Source organism: Diabrotica virgifera, chromosome 7 (assembly GCF_917563875.1).
Source record: "Diabrotica virgifera virgifera chromosome 7, PGI_DIABVI_V3a".
Classification (NCBI taxonomy): domain Eukaryota; kingdom Metazoa; phylum Arthropoda; class Insecta; order Coleoptera; family Chrysomelidae; genus Diabrotica; species Diabrotica virgifera.
The window spans coordinates 209,633,116-209,653,631 of record NC_065449.1 but is presented as its reverse complement, the minus strand read 5'-3'; the positions used below and the strand labels follow the sequence as shown (position 1 = coordinate 209,653,631).

Below are 20,516 nucleotides of genomic sequence, written 5' to 3'. Positions count from 1 at the left end.
ATTGAAGATCTATCAACTCCATTTGCAAATGAACTGGTGCCTGTGAAGCTTCAAAATTGAATGGATTGTTGAAAATTGGGAATTCCATTTCATTCATTTTGTGGAAGTCTTCAAAACGATTGTTGAATTCCGTGATAAGATTTTGTAGAAGTTGAGAATATTGATCCAATTTTTTTTGATCCACTGTGCCAAATGATTTTAAATGAGGGAAATGATCCAAAGTTTGATTTTTTACCTGATTTTCCCACAGCCTCAACTTTGTTTCAAAGGCTTGAATACATGAGTACATTTGAGTGACAATCAGATTTTTACCCTGTAACTTTACATTCAGATCAGTCAAGTGTTTATTCATATCTACCAAAAAGGCACAATCAACCCACCAGTCATTGTCATAATCAATTGGGTTGCCTTTTTCTAACATGAAAGCTTGAATAGGGTCACGTAATGCAAAAAATCTTTCTAAAACTACTCCTCGACTGAGCCAACGAACTTCGGTGAAATAAGGGACATCAGAAAACTTTTCGTCCAAATCTTGTAAAAACTGCCTGAACTGTCGGTGATTTAGTCCTCTGCTCCTTATAAAATTTACTATTTTAATTATAGGTTGCATGACATGGTCCATTTTTAAATGTTTGGATGCCAATGATTCCTGGTGAATTATACAGTGAAATCCCACAAAATTTCCTGATGTTTTCTGTTTTAATTTAGTTACAACGCCCGAATGTTGGCCAACCATGGCAGGAGCGCCATCCGTAGTTGTGCTGCTAAGTATATTCCAATCGAGTCCATATTCTGCCATCAAATGCTCCAATGCAGAATAAATATAATTTGCTGTTGTAGTACCTGTCAATGGAACGCACTTTAATAGTTCTTCAGTTATTTCAAAGTTACTGTTAATACCTCGTATAAAAACAGCAAGTTGAGCTGTATCAACAGTATCAGTGCTCTCATCAACAGCCAGTGAAAAGTTTGTAAATTCCTTAATTTTCTCCTTCAGTTGAAGAACCAAATTTTGAGATAAATCATTTATTCTTGAAGCAACAGTGTTTCTTGACAGCGAAATATTTTGAATTATTGACTTTTGAAATGGAAATGAAACATCGGCAACTTTCAACATACAGTCTTTAATAAAATCACCATCAGTGAAAGGTTTTGATCTCTTCGCGATTTCTAATGCAATAATAAAACTTGATTTCAGGGCATCTTCGCTCTCAGTATTAGCTTTAGTAAACATCGATTGTTGACCTTGAAGTTTAGATTTTAAAGATGACAATCTGTCCATTCTTATTTTTTCAGTGTAACAATCGAATTTTGATTTATGATTCGTATCATAGTGTCTCTTCAAGTTAAACTCCTTACAAACAGCAACTGTTTGATTGCAAATCAAACACAGTGGTTTACCTTTCCATTCTATGAAAAAATATGCATTTTCCCATTTAGACTGAAAAACTCTACGTTCACTATCAACTTTACGTTTTTGTGACATTATGCCGAAATCGTAACAAATATGGAACTCGACACAATTATGGATATCGCACACGCACGACACAAACAAATGTACAATACCTTCTCAACCACTACTTCGCAACTGACTCACGTGACACGTCGACGCACTTCTTTTATATCGATAAGGAAGGTTCTAGTCTAGACTCGAAGCGCATGGAAGATTCTATTGTTCTCAACAAAAATAATAGGGTGTTTCCGCTAAGAGATGGTGTTACTGTCTATCTCTCTCGCTTGTCTAGGCACGCGCTGCCTTTGAAATGACTTATAAATGTAGTGTAGTGTACGCATTTTAAAACTTCCGTAGAGCAATCGAGTGAAGTCTAAAAGCTCTAAAAAACATGATTCTTCTTTCTGTGACACATTGCGATCGCGGGCCGTATTGGTATGGCCCGGGGGCCGGATGCGGCCCGCGGGCCGTATCTTTGACATGACTGCTCTAGTACTTGTCCCCTAGGTGACTTGGTCGAAAAGCGGTCCTTCTCAGGTGGTAGGAGTAGTTAAAAGATTTTCCCCAGTGGCTAAAAACAAATAGAATCCTGGTTTTACTTCCTTGTAATAATATAGGGAAAAGTCAGAGAAAAAAAAAAATCAGGAAGTTTTTATTTAGAATAAAGAAGAATCAGAAAAAGCTACCTCATTAGAAAGAAAAAAACAATCTTCCACTAGACTGTTTGGTGACCTTGTCATAAGATTGGCATATAAAATGGCCTTGACTCGATAATATGTAGACAAGTAAGTCTAAAATTTAAATGCTGAATATATTTATTTTGGAAATAGCTTCTCATAAAAAATAGTATAGTTATTAAATGATATGGAATAATGCCAAAGTAGTGTAAGAATTTATGAAAATACCAAATATCGGAACAGAATCGGTGGATATGATGTACGGAATTTACTATGTTTCAGAACTTCATGATTATAATATATAAAATTGGAATTGGGTAATATGTGATGTAACATAACCCCACAAATTAAGAGAGATAATTTTATAAGATTTATGACAAAATACTTTCCCTCTGAGTGGATATTACATACAATGAAATAGTTAAAAGATACCAGACTGAATTAATAAGCTCACTGCAAGATTTAATAGTAAAATTTTTTTGAAGACGTCAAATAAGACAAAAAACAAATATGGCGTTATAGTAGCGTGTTAAAAAAATCATTTACCAGATAAACCACAACTCACTGCTGCGAACCTCCAACCTCGTTTCTTCAGCCCACTAAACACATACGTAATAAACTTGGATAGTTTCTTTTCAAAATAATACTATGACTTGAAACAAGAATGAAATATTCGCCACTTTTACGTGGATAGGTTATCTGCCACTAGGTACTTATTCGGTTGAAGTCTCCGACCAAAGTGATATCTTATTTTCCGTTCTACGCCGACCATGTCACAATACGGTTCATGGGTTTACCGCCAGGAGTACACAAGGTACAAAACGTACAGGTCTGCTAATCTATAGGTTTGTGATGACGTCAGTGAAAGACGAAATATTTATTAGTAATTGTTTCAAGTAGAATTTAATAACAGAACATTATTAAAATTTAAATCGCATAACAATAAAAATGATTAGAAGTTAACGGAATGTTATAAGTGGCAACTGCGTGTGACACTCGATCTGGCAGAAAAACTTCTTTCTCGCTTTGTATTTCTTCATTAGGGCTAACTTAAGGTTGAACTAAGTCTACAGTGTCTTCATCCGTAAATTATTGGTGCCCATTGTCGTCAGCTTCAATACATTTTGTAATTGCACTTTCTTTTTTGTTTTCACATCTTGGAAGTTGTGTTACGACTTCTAAATTATCTTGTAATGGAGCTTCTTCAAATTGTAAATCTGACCACAACTTCTTCCATGATTTTGTAATTAAAGTCTAAGGGCTGTTGACCCAGGCCTCAGCCACCCAATAAATGAGATCTTTTACGGTGATTTTTTTCAGGTTGTCAGTAGTGGACGGCTTTCCTCGCCTTCTAATACAGTCCGTACCAAATTTTTTCTAAAGTACAGTTTTATAAACAGCAGAATACCCTGGTCCATGCGGGTTGCAATAAGGTGGTCATATTTGGCGGTAGAAAAACAGCTTTTCCACTTCATTATTGAATATCGAAACGGATGGAACAAATTGTTTTTCATATCATTCCTTAAAAAGTGCACTATTTATCCATGCTTTCCAGGCTAACTTTCGGATAATCCGAACTTTTCGGAATCCGAACCGGCTGTCCCCCCAATTAGTTCGGATTTGCGGGGTTCTACTGTAGTTGTTGCTTTTATGAATTTTATGAATTTTTTTCTGTAGGCCACAAATTATTCAAGATATATCTGTTCAAAGTTTGCATACACTCCTGATTAGTGACTCGTTTATCCCTTTTAACTACAATTCTTTAAAAAATAAGCATTTTGCACCGGCGAAACTTACAGATGATATGAACAATATATGAGCAAAAAATAAATTTTAGATACAGTGATACCGTTTAATTTCATTTAGGATGCTAATTGATTCAGTCATTTCCAGATAAGCACCGCGCTTGCTCAATGTCTTGTAGCGGCAGTAAGGCCCAGATAGTTGGTCTCACCATTCCTTGCAGGGTTGGCCGTTTTCTCTACCAAAAGTACGGCTCAAGAAAATAGGTTGATGTAGTTTCCCCTTTGGGGTTTTTTTCATCCTATACAAAAGCTGTTCGCCTGGAAGTGTCAGCATTCGCAGGCGATCCGCAGAAAATTGACCTGCCGTGCTTTACACAGCAGGTGTACGATAACGCTGATTTTAACGTACATAAATCGACGAATACCACGCTTTTCACGTCATATGTGGCATTCCTTGTATTGCACCAAAACATGCAGTAGCTCCTAAGCAATCCATTCCTCGGATAAAAAATAAACCCGCACCTGAGGTTTATGGAAGTCAGGGAGCTGTTCAACTAATTTATTTTAAAAGGACAAACCCTTAAGGTTTATCAGAAATCAAGATCCGAAGGGAATGTTCACACCAACTGAAACTGTGACTCCATCTGTGCTTGATCTTCTGTGGCTCTAAGGGAAAAGCAGAGACATTCTCGGTATTTTAGGATGGAATGGATTCACGGAAGCTGTGAGAAGAGACATACCATATTCATATTATGAACTAACATTTATTATTTGTACAGAAAACTAGAAGAAATTTATCAAATAACAGCATTCTAATAAAAACTAAAGTTTTGGAATATAAAAAGTGGGTTTTGCCGAGACCGTTAAAAATTGGCAATTTTCAACTTGCACTTTAGACCGAACGGTTCGTCTGACGAAAAAAGTAAATAGTGATGTTTGTAGATAATTTTAATTACTTTAATTTCTGTTAACAAAACATTTACTAAAAGTTAATAGTTTTCGAGATTTGAGCAAAAAAGCGGAAAAAAGCTGATTTTTCGTTTTTTTTTTCGCGATTTTTTCAATGTTCCGGCAAGAAATTTTGTCCGCAAACCTCATATTCGGATTCAGCAGCCCAAAATCCATATATAATGAAAGAAATCAGAACTACCCCAAAACTTTCCTAGTCAAAACACAATTTTATTGAATCAAATTAGGGGGTGATTTTTACGATTTTTTTTTACCAAAAAAGGGACCAACTTTATTTAGAAAATAAAAATAAAACTTTTTTAAATACTTAAAAAGTTTTAATGAAAATTGTTTCATTTTTTGGATATTTTTACGTTAAAATATTCGATTTGGAATTTGACGAATAAGATTTTTTACTTTATTTATTTACTGGGTCCACACACTTCATGCATACACAATTTTTTTTTTGTTTTTTTATAAGCTACATTTTTGCTAATAATATTTTTTTTTGATAAAATACTTCGTTAAAAATATATTTGCGAAAAACCATCTAAAAACGTGGCTTTTCTGTTGAAAACTGAACGTTTTCACTTGCAAAAAAGTACGTCTTAGTGAAAAAACTATGGAACAAAAGTTGCTTATATGTAATTAATCAGTTTATCCATTTCTTGACTTATTTTTAACGTAAGTTTTTTTAGCTCAGAAGTGAGAAGGGCTCACCTTTTCACCCCCCAAGTAAAAGCATCCAACGGCACAAATCCAAAAGTGAAGTGGACGGTAAGAGAAACCTAAATCCAAATTTTCATGCAATTTGGTGGTGACACGAAAAATTACACGGTATCGCCGTATTTCACGTTCATTTACTATTTACTGGCCTCTTATTGGAATACGAATTGTTAATACTGACAAGTAATAAGTTTATGTAACCTTTACATGTATGTATAATATTATCACTAGTACATATCTATTAGGAATGCGTATATTTAAATCAATATAGCAAATATCTCACAATCGTTTGTCTTGCGTTTGTCTAATTCTAATTCAATGTCACGGTATTCAAATGATACAATGATGATTACTTAACCGGTTAATAAAAAATAAATGATGCGTCAAACTCTAATGCCGATTTTGAAGGGCTTACCGACAGGAATCTCCTAACAATAAAGTGTAGTTTAATTGTATTTTCTATGAATAACAATAAATCGTGCCCTTCCGGCCAATTTGCGGGCCTAAGTAGATTAGTGAGGTAAAAAGGGATTTTAGAGTTAAATAGCGCGCATCTGTCTTTCCCGTCTATTCAAAAAGAGTTGTGGCTCATTTGGCACATTTTTTGCTTTAAGGGTGGATGAAAAACTATGTTGTTCAAGGCAATGAAGGTCGTTTTAAATATTAGGGTGTGAGGAATTGAATCGTGATATATTCTAAAATAAAAAATATTAAATATTGTTATATTAGAATTAGACAGCTAAATTTAGGATCAGAGGCTATTCCGATAATTTGGAGAAAGATATTTAAAAAAAATTATCCACCAGAATGGACCATGATAGTCGTGACGTCAAATTGATGTTGGCTACTCTGAAAAGGTTGCCAAACAAAGCAAAAATTCACACGTGGTGTTTGTTTTCGTTTTTATAATTGGAATAATATATTGCTTGTAGGATCTTTTTAACAAAATGGCAATGTGTTGGGTACCCGTGATTGTAATCAGTGCTCATAGCATATTTCCCACCATGTTTCCAAATAGAACTGGTTAAGAATGTGAAGAAACGCAGTAAGTACTATGTAGTGTGTAAATCCTTGATTTTGTGTAAGGACATTATACATCTATACATCTTCTTGACCTCAGCATTTGTTCTCATTCTTATAGGTTGCTAGTAGGGTCGTGATAAGGTCCAAAGATTTTTCTGTCAGGTCTGATGATTTCTGTCTCAAAACATGTAAGTTTCCTAAAACAAACCTTACTATACCTAACAATAATAATAGTAATGTCACCAACTCAAACATAAATAAAATAAAATTAAAATAAAAATAAAACATGTATATTACATATTCCTACTCTACTATATTTAATGGGTACTCCGAACAAATGTCAAAAATGTTGGAAAAATATGACATCAATGTTGAACCATTGTTTTATTTAACATTGCTGGAAGTTGTGATTAATTCTGCGTTGACTGACATTATTGAAAATCATCAACAATATGTTGAATATCAGTTTTTTTCATCACAGTACAGTATTCCTCGGCATTGTGCTTTGTTCGCTAATATTTAGACCAACATTTTCCGCGGCATTGGATTAGGAGAAGAAGCAGCATCGGCCATCTCCGGTTACCAGATTTATCTCCCCTGGATTTCATTTTGTGTGGACCCTGAAAGTGACGAACACCCTGTGAATATCTCTTTTTAACCATGAATTCAGGAGTCTTGCTTTCTTCATATACTGATTAATTTTAGTTCTTTCTTGTTTCAGTTACACAATCGAGATGTTCCGGAAAGGATATCGCAAAGTTTTGGACGTGGATGATCTGTATAATCCAATAAGAAGTGATAGAAGTACATTATTAGGAGATAGATTAGAAAAGTAAGTATTAACATCTTTTTTATTTGAACTAACATTGGTATCATGAATATAAAAGAAGTACAGTTAAGCCCATGGTTCTTTACCCGTGCGTCATCATTTAAAGTAGGGGTCGTCAACCTTTTTCGGATGGCGGGCCATGTTCAAAATAAAACTTTTTATGCGGGGCGCATATTCAAATGTAGCTTAAATAGTCTTCTTCTTCAGTCTGTTTGCATCCATCCCTGGACAAAGGTCTCCCCATGAGTTCTTCACTTCTCTCTGTTTCGTGCTATTTAGTGCCAGTATCTACCCATTTTTGCTTTGACCTCGTATAGCCATCGTTTTTGTGGTTTTGCTTTAGTATGACCGGGCTCGTGTGGTCTCCAATGTATAATGTTTCGCGTCCACATTTCATTGCTTTGTCATGGCCAGTTCCATTTAATTTGCGCAATTTTTCCAATTGCATCTTCCACCTTCGTCCTGCGTCACACGTCCTTATTTTCGTTTATGTCCTTTCAGCTTAGTCCTAACTGTAGCTTGTTCGATGGACCTCTGTGTTGATTTTAATCTATATTCATCTTTCATCAATTTTAAGGCATTTATAACGTCCTCGTTAGTAGTTTTGGTATATAGTTCAGATTCTACATTTAATATTTCCATACCGCGGTTTTCTGGTTTTTCTATGTTGAACGAGTATAATTCTGTATAAATAGTACTATTCTATAATACAGTGCGTACATAAAGTAACGCATAAATTCATTATTTCGTAAACCGGAGACTTAAAAAAAAACCCGAAACAGGTCGATTTTTATTTTTAAATTACGATTTTTTGACATATATATCATACTAGTGACGTCATCCATCTGGACGTGATGACGTAATCGATGATTTTTTTAAATAAGAATACGGGTCACGTATTAGCTCATTTGAAAGGGTATGTAATTCTCTATTCAATAATATAAACATTAATATAATTATTTATACAGGGTGTCCAAAAAATGTTTTTTTTTAAATTAAATTAATTGGTACAAAAACATGAATGTATGTAATTTGTTTAATTTTTAATATATTTTATTCGTGTCAGAAAACATAAAAATGTTTAATTTAAAAAATAAACATTGATTTTCGCTTAAGCGATTTATTATTTGTCAAATAAACATGTATTCTTGTTTTCTGACAAAAGTAAAACGAATTTTAAATTAAATAAGTTACATACATTCTTCTTCTTGTCTCAATTAATTTAGTTAAAAAATTCTTTTTGGACACCCTGTATAAATAGTTATGTTATTGTTTGTATTAGTAAATAGAGAATTACATACCCTTGCAAATGAGCTATCACATGACCCCTATTCTCATTTAAAAAATTCATCGATTACGTTATCAAGCCCAGATGGATGACGTCACTAGTATGATATATATTCCAAAATATTGTAATTTAAAAATAAAAATCGACCTGTTTCGGAATTTTTCGTCGGTAATAAAGTCGTCGGTTTACGAAATAATGAATTTATGCGTTACTTTATGGACGCACTGTATTTATTAAATTATTTTTGTCATTTATAGTGAGTGATTCCATTTATATATGTTATCAGGTGTATTTGTTGTCGGTCTTTCCTATTTAGAGTTTTTAACACTTTCATACTCTTGATTTTCCCTATAATATTTTCGATTTGTTCGGTATTTTAGTCCCTTATGTCTTGTCTTATCCTTTTTTTATTGCCTTATTAAGTACCTTATATTTTAGTGAATTTCGTTCCATGCAACTGTTTCCCTTAAGCGTCTGTTATCTTTCTGTCTTTAATTTATTTTTCATAAGTTTGTTGATTTCTCCTAAAATTACATCAGTGCATTGACGGGCCGCGAAAAAGGTTTCAAAGGACCGTACGCGGCCCGCGGGCCGCCTGTTGCCGACCCCTGATTTAAAGCGTACGAAATAAGTCGGATATTACTCCACGCAACAGCAAGTGAGAGAAAGTGGCTGCTCCTTCGATCGCGGATTATATTATAAAATTTGACGTTATCAAATAAATATTCTTTTTTTCTAAATTCATTCCTTTTTTCTAATTCAAAGTACTCGATTAAATTTAAAACGAGTTCTTGTACTTGTGAGGTAAGAGTTTTCCAGGCATAGTCTAAAAAATTCAACAAAGCATTTTCTTTTTGTCATTTCTTTCACTTTTGTAGAAACTTAAACAAAACCATTCCTTAACTGAGATTAACTGTGTATGTAAATTAAGTGAGAAATAAAATACAGTTACCATAAAATTTCAAACTCCAATATAAAATTAGTTGTGAAAAATTAGTTTGTGTAAAAACGGGACAAAAAAAAACAGCAAAAAATCCAACAAACTGACAGCCACAAGTAAAGAAAGCGGAAACGTCACAAATTGTACTTAAAATCTGAAAACGTCCCCAAGCGTCTTTTCTGTACTCTTCGCGTCAAAAAAACTGGTACAACTCTTATAACCGAAAATCGTGTTTTTCAAGTTGTGTAAGATCCTGTCACAAGTGTCATTCCAATTTCTAGGGCAACGTTGCCAGTTCAACGAAAATATTATATCAAACTATGTAGGTAAAAACGGGGCTGTGCGACAGACCGCATTTTTTAATATACATACTAAAAACTAAAACAATTGTAAAAAAGGGTTCAAGGCAGGTTTTGTTTATAAAACAATTGTAATTTTTCGTCATCTCAATTAAGTATCCATACATTGATTCGTGTTTTATTATAATTTATGAAAATATTTCAATTCAAAAATAATGATAGATAATAAATCTTGACATGACTTTAAATTATTATGTTTAATGTCAAATCGAGAGGTGTGATTGGTTTCTCGTAAATTGTAGGACAAACCTGCATTAAGTTGTGTAGAATAAATAAAACACACTGAAAAAATTAAAAATTTAATTTGAAATTAATACAAATTGAATAACTTTTACAGTGAACAAGTGTGTAATTTAAATATAAGTATTACAATTCGAAATATACATTTTAAACGTTATTTTTTTGTATTTAGATTTAGTGCAATTCCGTTATCTGTGATGGCAACAACGAAGTGATTCACGAACAATAATTGTCAGTCTGAACACAGGTTTACATTGGGAAAAAAAGTGTACCAGTTTTATATGACGCGAAGTGTACCTACATACCACCTCCTTTCGATGTATTGACTCTAGTCTAGTGCGTTCATAAAAATAACATGTGCCTTTATTTAATAACAGGCGGTAGCTGGTTTTTCTTTAGTTTCATGCGTGGAAGACAATGATGCTAGATAAAAATTATGTGTTTTATCTCGCCAGATATTAATGACGCACGGGTAAAGAATCGTGGACTCAACTGTATTTGTATGGCTATGAATAGTTAGGATGCATTTTGTTTTATCTTTATTTTTTTTAATTTTTTTTTATAATATACACCTATATAGTTTTTTATTTGATCTTTTAAAGATTAAATCCAAACGAGCTACAAATTTTTTATGTGAACACATAAAATACACCTACTACAAAATGTTACTAGTGGGTAGAGTATACACGAAGTTACTAATCTTGCACACAATTTTCTTTATTTTTAGTCGTATTAAATGTTTTTTAGATATATTATGTAGACAAGATTTAAATGGCGGGAATTTAATGGGTTCTTTCTTCTTTCTTTGTTGATCGTTAGGCAGCCAATAACTTTGGTCGGAAGGGAACAAGTGTAAAAGATATGAATGTGTTGTTTCTTTTACATAAATTGATCTATTCCAAAATGTTTTACCAATTTTTTCTTATTATTTTTATTTGTTCAATGTCTTATATTCATAGATCATTTTTCCCATTTTCTTTGATACCTTAATTAAACCTTACGTTTATAGGTACCTACTTTCTTAATCGTGTATTTTCTATTATGTTATTTGCCCACTATGTGTGGTCAGGGCCGTAACTACCATTGTGGCCACCGGGGCAGTGCCCAGGGCCCTCCGACCAATGGGGCCCCGTGCATAGATTTTAACGAGGAAAATAAAAATATGTATTTTAAAAGCCGTTCTCAACGAAATATTTTCAAATGACACAATTTTAAGAAGACCGCAATATAGTTTTAATTTTTCACTGGGGAAATTAGTCTTTAAGACTAAAATGCAATTGACCTTAACATAAAAATTTAAATTATTACTTAAGAAATTAGTTATTTCGGCGTAATAAAACCTAAAATGCCATTGGAAGAGAGGGGCCCGGGCTAAGCTGGGGCCTCCGAGACCTTTCGTAAACATATAAATTGTGACTGAGGAAATTAGTTATTTTGGCGAAATAAAAACTAAAATGCAACCGGAATAGGGACCCCAGGTCCCAGCTACTTTGTCTTAATCAATTTACCCCAGACCACATCTTGGTACGTGAAAGGAACCACATATTGAAAAGAAAGGTATACATAAGATAAAATGAGCACATTAGGATCAGTCCCACCAGTACACTGACCAGCTTCACTGAGTGTGCTTGGCTCACACTGCAGTAGCTTAAGGCACCTTAAGGTGCTTTTAAATCAAAGTGAACACGAACGAAGGAACGAGTTTGTAGATGTTCGCTTGGTTATTAGTTCGGTACAAAGTAAGACCATTTACATTGTAGCGAACGAACCCATTCGTTGATAATCCGTTCGCAATGTTAGATACAGATGAAGCTGTAATCATTAGAGTTGCTAATTTTATAGTTATTGCAGGGCATGCTGAAAAAAAAGAGAGAAGAGAGTGTGGTGTTCACAAAAGAGGGAAAATGCGCTTTCAAGGGGTTAAATATCAAACATTTTTCCGGACCGCCCTTGCGCTGGGGGTAAATTCCCCAGACCTCCCGGTAGCGGGCCCCCAGAGCACATTTGCCCCGGGGCTCCCAACATCGTAGTTACGGCCCTGTGTGTGGTTATGCAAAACTAATCTAAACAATAATAGAACAAAAGAATACCACAAGAATAGAGATCAAGGGTCCTAATACCTATCTTCAAAAAGAAAGACAAATCGAATAAGAACAAGTTTGTAAGTCGGGAAGATCATGCACGTTACATTTTTTAAAATAATGAGGCAGAATCGAGAGATATCAGTAGAATGCTGACAAACAGGCATATTTGTGTTTCATGGACCTTATGAAGGCATTTGACAGAGTAACATTACAGCCAGTTATCAATTTATTGCAGGCATAGGGATAATTAAAACGATCGAAAATATCTACCAGAACAAGACAATTAGTCCATTAAAATGTTACATTTAGGGTTGCATTTCTTAGAAGAGTCAATTTTATTTTTTTAATGTGTAGGGGGGTTTAGTAGAAACTTAAGTTCAAGTTTTTGGGGTCGCCGCTCTTGTCCCCCGGCCGCCATCTTGGAAAACGGGGTGCAAAGCGCTTTGGCGCTGTATCTCCTAGACTAGCAACCATACAGAAAATTTCATTTTACATAAAATGTAGGAAATTAAATTTTCTACAATTTTATGTGTATAACTTTTTATCGTCACGTGACCAACAAAAAGTTATAAACAAAAATAAGAGAAAATTTTGTAAGAAGTTTCCTTACGCTCCAAACTTGACCAGATCCTCGAATTCTCATAGGAATACAATAAAAACAAAACCTTGGGCTTACATTTCTATCTATGTATTTACATATATATTATGATTTCTACGCTATTATTAAGCATAATATAATAATTATAACATTCCTATGTTATTATTAAGCCCTTTTGACCTTTTTGATTTTTGACCCTTTTCGCGGTCACCTATGAGGTCGAGTCTGGATTCGCGTTTTTTGTATGGTATCTCCAATAGGCCTAATCCACGGACAAATTCTAGACAAAATAACATTATTTATTATTATATGTTGAAAAAGGTCTATCATGGTTATTATTTTATTTATTTTTTTCGATGATCCAGGCTGCGAGTCAAGATCTGAATCAGTATCCGAGGTGAATTTTTGCTGCAACTTTCACCATCACAATAGAGGCACACTGCTGAACATTTGAGGCCTGCTTTTTGGCAACCACGTGCACTACCAGTTTCTATTGCATCTGCTAAATATGAATTTCATGAGCTCGGGGGTATTGGAGGCTTGGAAGTTTGGACTGGTATCCAAAATTTTCCATGTTTTTCCAGCCCCAATTTTCTGGATCACAATGTTTACCGAGCCATGACTGAATCTGGTGATACACTCGGAGAAGAGATTAAATGCATTTTTTTGTCACTGTTTTAGCGAATCGTTTGTATCTCAGTGTTTCCAGAGAATCGTCTTTATTTCCGCCATATAAAGAGACGAAAAACGTTCGCCGACAACAGTGAGTAAAGATGGCTCGACTTTCCCACTGACAAATAATTTTCCCTAGAGGTTTTTTACAAATAAAATAACCACCACTCATGATGTACCCTTACAAAAAACACAAAATGCTTATCTAATCACAAAAATAAAAAATTTACCCACAAGACTCTCAATAGTATTATCTATAAAACTCAAAATACCTTTCTCAATTTTTAATACGACTGCACATGGCCAAATAGGTAGCACAACAACTGTAAGAATAAGTTAAGTAGAGGGGGGCCGACTGCTGTGCCACCTAGGATAAATTATAATAATAAAAGTAATATCAGGTAGATATTCAGTCCGGTACGGAAGAAAAATGACGTAACTGCAAATTTTGTCAATTTCTGTTTGTTGCGCAATTAACTTCTAAAATACTATGTAAAGATACTATGTAAAGATGACAAAAAGACCGAACTGTAAAAATGTGCTGAGCCACTTTAGGGTAGTTGCGTCGTTACTGAAAGACGCGCTATGTTAGACCTTGTTTCAGGTGCATAATGACTAATGACGCAACTGTAGATAGGGTTAAAAATGGGGCGATTAAATTAAGATAATGAAATTCGAACCAATATCGATGAAAATAAAAGCCATCGTTGTCAAAAAACAAACGCCATACCGATGCTCCAGGACGATTACTCTTCATTTAATCCATATTTTAAAAATCGTTGTTTTGCTCTTCTGAAGAATTTTGCATTTTGCTGTTGCGTCATTCTTCTTCTGGACCGGCGAATTTGTCCTCAATTAACTTCTTGGGCCTTTTCTAGATATGCTTAGGGTTCTAAATTTTATAGTGGGGAGAAAAGTCAAAAATAAATTAATAATAGCATAGGAATGTTAAAATTATAATAAATTGTATGAATAAAAAAATATTAAGATAGAAAAGTAAGCCTAACGTTTTGTTTTTATTGTATCCCTATGAGCATTCGAGAATCTGATCAAGTTTGGAGCGCTGTAAAAGCTAGATAAATAAATAGAATTAAACACCTTTATAGTGGAAATTGTTCGCTGAAAAACCGTCTACAAAATTACTATAATGTTATTTTATTGTAAAATGAACTGAAAAAAGGTTATAACATCCAAAAGGAAACTTGTTAAAAAAAATTTACCTATTTTTGATTATATCTTTTTTGTTGGTCACTTGACGAAAAAAGTAATAGAAACAAAATTGTAGAAAATTTTATTTGCTATATTTTATGTTTGATTAGATTTTCCGTGGGGTTGGTAGTTTACGAGATATAGCGCGAAACCCCTTTGCACCCTTTTTCCAATATGGCGGCCGGGGGACAAGGGTGGCGAACCCAAAAACTTGAACTTAAGCTTCTACTGATCCCCACTACACATTAAAAAAATAAGATTGACTCCTCTAACAAATGCAAGGTACGGCCTAAAAAATGTAATAAAATTTAAATAAAAGTAAAATTTCATTCAGCGCAAGAGACAACAAAAAACGAAGGAAACAAATAAAATAAACTACCTATTATGACTGGAAACGTGCGTCTCACTCGAACTTTCTAGTGCACTACGGATCGCAAGCGACGAGAGTCGTACAAGACGAGGAGATTTGCAATCCTAAACGCTCCGTGTACGGAGCTCAATTCCACAACGAAGGAACTTTACTGGCGGGGAGAGACCTACGTGACTGGAATCGAGCCGAGTAGTTCGAGCGTCGCCCCATGTGCGGACGGCCTTAGAGACAGAAGAGTAGAATGACAAATGACAATAAATTAATAGAGTAGTAAGGATGGTGAGAGACGGTTCCCTAATAGGGAGACGATGAGTGGGAAGACCACGAAAACGATGGAACTTCTACTTACCAGTGGCACATTGATAAAGCAGACAGAGTCATGTCTACACAAAAAGAAGTAGAAGTCTAATGCGTGGTCCACCTGAAACAACCCTATATTGTTTCATATTCAGTCCTGTGATGGATGACCGAAGTTAAGTTTAAGGAAGCTCTCAGACCAAATGCAACACATACAATAAAATTCATACGTAAAATGTTGCACAGTTCATAATAGCGTACATCTGTTTATACTCAACAGAGATAACGTCCCATAACACATTTTATCATTATTTAGAATACAGGAGCGTGCCAATTTCGGAACTTCCGAATATCAATCAGTATTTGAAATGTCTTCAAGCGAAAAAGATGTTATTGTAGCTTGGCAATTTTTAAGAAGATGTCAGAGAAAAGAAAAATGCGTCGATGACGCACCCACTGAATGCATTTAACATTATTCATAGTCCAGCAATTGTTTTACATGAACAGACATGAACATTTTTGCTAGGAGTGTTTTTTTTTTATAAAATTACTTACTTTTTGAGTTATTTGCAAGAAACCGTATAAAAATGTGTTTTTTTTTTAATGAACATATTTACTCTCAAAAACTCGACACGTTTTAACTTAGTGAAAAAATGCTATAGAACAAAAATTGCTTAAAATTAGGTAGTTTATCCATTTCCGGCCTTATTTTGAACGTATAATTTTCACCCTCGGGAAGGGATGACACTTGCCCCACATGCTACCTACTTACATATGTCTATGAGAGATTTTCATGTTATTTTAAAGGGTTCTTTACAAATTTATAGGTTTTGCAATATTTTACCGTCAGCATTAACTTTAAAAATATCACAAATTTTTATTTATATAAAAATTGTTTTTTTATATATTATTAAAGAAAGAAATATGAAAATAAACATGGAGAAAACAAAGATAATGGTCATGGGAAATGAGGATAAACAAGTAAATATAGAGATAAATAACCAGAAATTATAACAAGTAACAACATATAAATACCTGGGTGTGAAAATATAAAATGGAGGAAGATCAGAAGAAGAAGTCAACGAAAGGATAACCATGCCGTTCAGAATCTACTACAGCTTAAACAGAGCATTCATTGGAAAAAAGGAGTAAGCAGCAGGATGAGGCAAGGATGAGGCAAGATGAGGACAATGATAGAGGTATATAAAACGATCTTCAGGCCAATCCTTACCTATGGTAATGACAGCTGGGTGCTAACACAATCATCGAAAAGTAGAATAAACTCAATGGCCATGAAGTACCCAAGAAAAGTAAAAGGAATTACAAGACGCGATAGAATAAGAAACAGCATTGAATAAGAAACAGAAACAAGAGAAGAACACAACTTGGACTGAAGCGAAGCGAAGGGCTAAGAATAAACAAGAGTGGAGACGATTTGTATATGATAGATACATGAAATTTATTTTTTAAACACCTTGCACCGTTAAGTAGAAAGATTTAGATTATGTTATTATGAACATATAAAATTATTTACTACTTGGACTAAAGAAAAATGGGATCTGTGTAACAATTTAATAAATTTAAATTATACTAGAAAATAACATGTTTTTTTTTCTCTGATTCTGGCCTTGATTTAGAACTAGAACCTTTAGCCACGTAATTGGATAACTTATCACTAACTCAGATGTAATGTGTAGTGTGTGTGTTGAGTAAGTGTCTTGTTACTTTGCAAAGTCGACGTCATTGTCTTTGCAAAGAGACGCTAATTGTATCCGAACGTCTGCGGTCCAACATAGTTAGAATCTCTAAAAAAATGATTTGTCAAAAAACTGTAAATAGGTATTAATCTGTAAACATTAGATAGATAAGTCAACAAGCACGTTTATCCTTTTAAGACTTTTTTACGTTTATTTTGTAAGTAAACAAATCATTGTAAAAAATTGAATTAAATAAACGTATTATTATCTCAAAACTTAAATAAATTTATCCTATTATCCCTAATAATTATATTCTACGCCCTAATTCCAAACACACACATTTGCACATCTGGGCACTCTTTACTGCCCTTTTCTTGAGAATCCGATCGCCGTTGCATCGGAATTCTAGGAATTTTAGTTTAAGTGCGTTCAAGGGATGCTTGTTAACCGTTGAAACATATTAGACCAGACTATGTCATCGTCCCCGTGAGGTAAATTATTCCGATTCGTATTTTTGTACAAACCTACTCAAAAACAGGTCCTTATAACAAATCCACAGGGTGGCGGGAAGTGGCGCGGTCGGAAAATTGTTTAAATAATTTTTTAAAACAAATTCAAAAAATCAATTTTTTCACTTCGTAGGTATAATTTTTTTAGACTCTTTGGGTCATTATAAGCAAAAAAAGTCGGTTGTATTTTTCTCTAAAATTGATTGTTGTCGAGTTATACGCGATTTAAAAGTTAAAAAACGAGAGAAAATGGCCATTTTTAAGGCTTAATAACTCGGTTAATAGTACATTGTGTACCTAGTAGGAAAAGCTTAACATTCCCGGACGATGTAAAGATTGCTGTCGAGGCGCAAGCCGAGACAAGGGAATACAGAGTCCGGGAATGTTGCTTTTCCTGCAAGGTATACATACTATTTTTTCGAAAATCTAACATTTAAATTATATTAAAATAAATATGTTAAAATTTTCAAATAGACATATTCTGACTCAAATATTCTTGATGCCACCAAGTACATGTTTTGTAACTATAGAAACAAAAATATTGAATTGTCAAATTTGACGTATTTGCGTATTTTTGACAGTACTTATAATACATTTGTTCTGAATCTGCTGTAAGGAAAAAATATTTTTCTATGGATGTTATACAATGTGCAACTTCTCTCACTACTTACATACATTCAAAACGAACAATTTCTTATGCAGTGAGAAAAGTCGGCCATTGCAGTGGGAAATATTTTTTCTCACGGGTTCTCGTACGGTTTTCCATATCGTCGTCTTAATACTATAACTTGATAACACGAAATTAGTAGTTTTGAGATAAACGAGTTTAAAGATTTTAAAGATATTTGTGCTGCTACCATGATGTTGGTAAAATACGGAATTCACTCTGCGGCTCTCAAATACTGTTCCTTAACTTTTTGGCAACTGATCTATTTGGGAATACGGTGCAAATTTGTTTTCCAATATGGAAAAAACCATGAAAAATTAAAGTTATCAACTTTTAGCATTACCATAATGTTAACATTTGGTAATGTCGCATGTTGTGTCAAGTTGCATATAAGTGAACTTTTTAACACAACTAATATTTTATACATTATTTTGTTGAAAATTAGCCCCCTGCCATGGGGGTTACCAGATCTGCTAACAATTCTCGAATTCTTGCATTAAAATGAACCGAATAAACAGATAGCAATTATGTGGTAAGCTCAAAGGTTTCAGAAAAACATGTGCTACAACTAGATAACTCGAGTTATCTAGTTATAGCATTCAGTGTATGTCGTATTCACGATTATTTCGATTAAATAATAGCTTGATAACTTATCTTTGTCAACTTTTAGCACTGAATGTTAGGGGCATTTGAGTTTTATCAACTTTCGTCAATCATAAATAAATACTTAACCCGTTTGGAGCGAGCTATTAAGTTTTTACACAATATGGAGGCAAATAAAATACATCTTGTGAACTAGTTATCTCAAAAACATCAATTTTGGAGTTATTAAGTTATAGTACTAAGGCGACGATATATGATCGCCGTTTCCATGGTAACATGCGCAATACAAGCACAAGTTAATATTGTCAAATAAAATGTGTCGGAGCAAAACTTACCAGGAATTACCTTTCAAAACTGTTCGAAAATAACTGTTAATTAGAATTTTAAATAAATAAGGTAAATATATAAATTTTAAGAATATTAAATAACTACATGTATATGTATTTTATTTCAATTTATGTATATAATATACGTAAAAGCACCTAAATTATTCAATTTTGAAGTTTAAACTCATGACGTCATGACACAACCGCATCCATAGAAAAAGTACAGTATACAACACATGAGAAAATGACATATTTCTCCCTATTGTACAATATACTATTCCTTATGTATAGTAAGGAATAGCTATTTGTATAACAAGGGAGGAAAGTGCTACTTTTCCTCCCGAGAATGAAGTTTACTGCCCGACGCGTAGCGGAGGGCAGTAATCATTCAAGGGGGGAAAAGGCACTTTACTCCCATGTTATACATATGGTTTTTCCACCTTCCTCAAATAACAAGTCATTTTTTCATTTTTACTTAATTTATTTATGTAACTAACCAACAAAATTTATTAAAACTAAAACTAACAAGTAGGTACAATATAACTGTCAACTGTCAAATATAAGTCAAATTATTAATGTAAACATTGTTAAATCAAAATAACAATTTACTGTTTTTTACCATTCTGCAAACTACTGGGTGTTTTATAAATAAACGTTAAAATGTATAGATACTTAAGTAATAAAAAAAGATATTGCACAGGGCGTTCAATAAGTTATATTTCATGAATGAAATACTATGACGCCACTTTTACTTTTCCTCCCTATTGAGGAAAAATATTTTCCTCCCTAGGGAGGAAAAGTACAACTTTGCTCCCTACAATCAGGTCCGGAAAAGTATACTTTCGGTAGAGGTGGGTGGAAAATAACATTTTCGTACAGTTATTTTTCATTTCCAGGCAATGGCTAAGTATAAGGAAATATCGAACGTTTCTTTCAAAAATATCTAAATTCATGACCGATTTTTGGAAAAAATTATTATTATGAAAGTTAGAAAGTGAAAAAATAAAAATTTAAAGTCCCCTTACATGATCCTGAAAAAATTTGTGTCATTAATTTATTACTAAGTTGTTATTTTTAATTATTAACAATGAGCGCTGAAAGCGTATTTAGGCGGCTGTCAATGTGAGTGCGAAAAATATGCACCATTCCGGCAGTCCAATGGTGCATCTTACTCGTACCCACATTGATGGCCGCCTCAATACGCTGTTAGCGCTCATTGTTAATAATTAAAAATAACAGCTTTTTAATACATTAAT

At 33.8% G+C, this 20,516-nt stretch overlaps 1 protein-coding gene across 1 annotated transcript in view; it reads left to right on the top strand.

The window, feature by feature from the left end:
• The window catches only part of LOC114329884 (ATP-binding cassette sub-family C member 4), a 351,864-nt gene that overhangs the window by 195,156 nt on the left and 136,192 nt on the right, over positions 1-20,516 (top strand). The window contains exon 4 of the mRNA XM_050655875.1: positions 7,294-7,404. Coding sequence (XP_050511832.1) covers positions 7,294-7,404 — 111 coding nt within the window. The remainder of the gene's footprint in view (positions 1-7,293; positions 7,405-20,516) is intronic.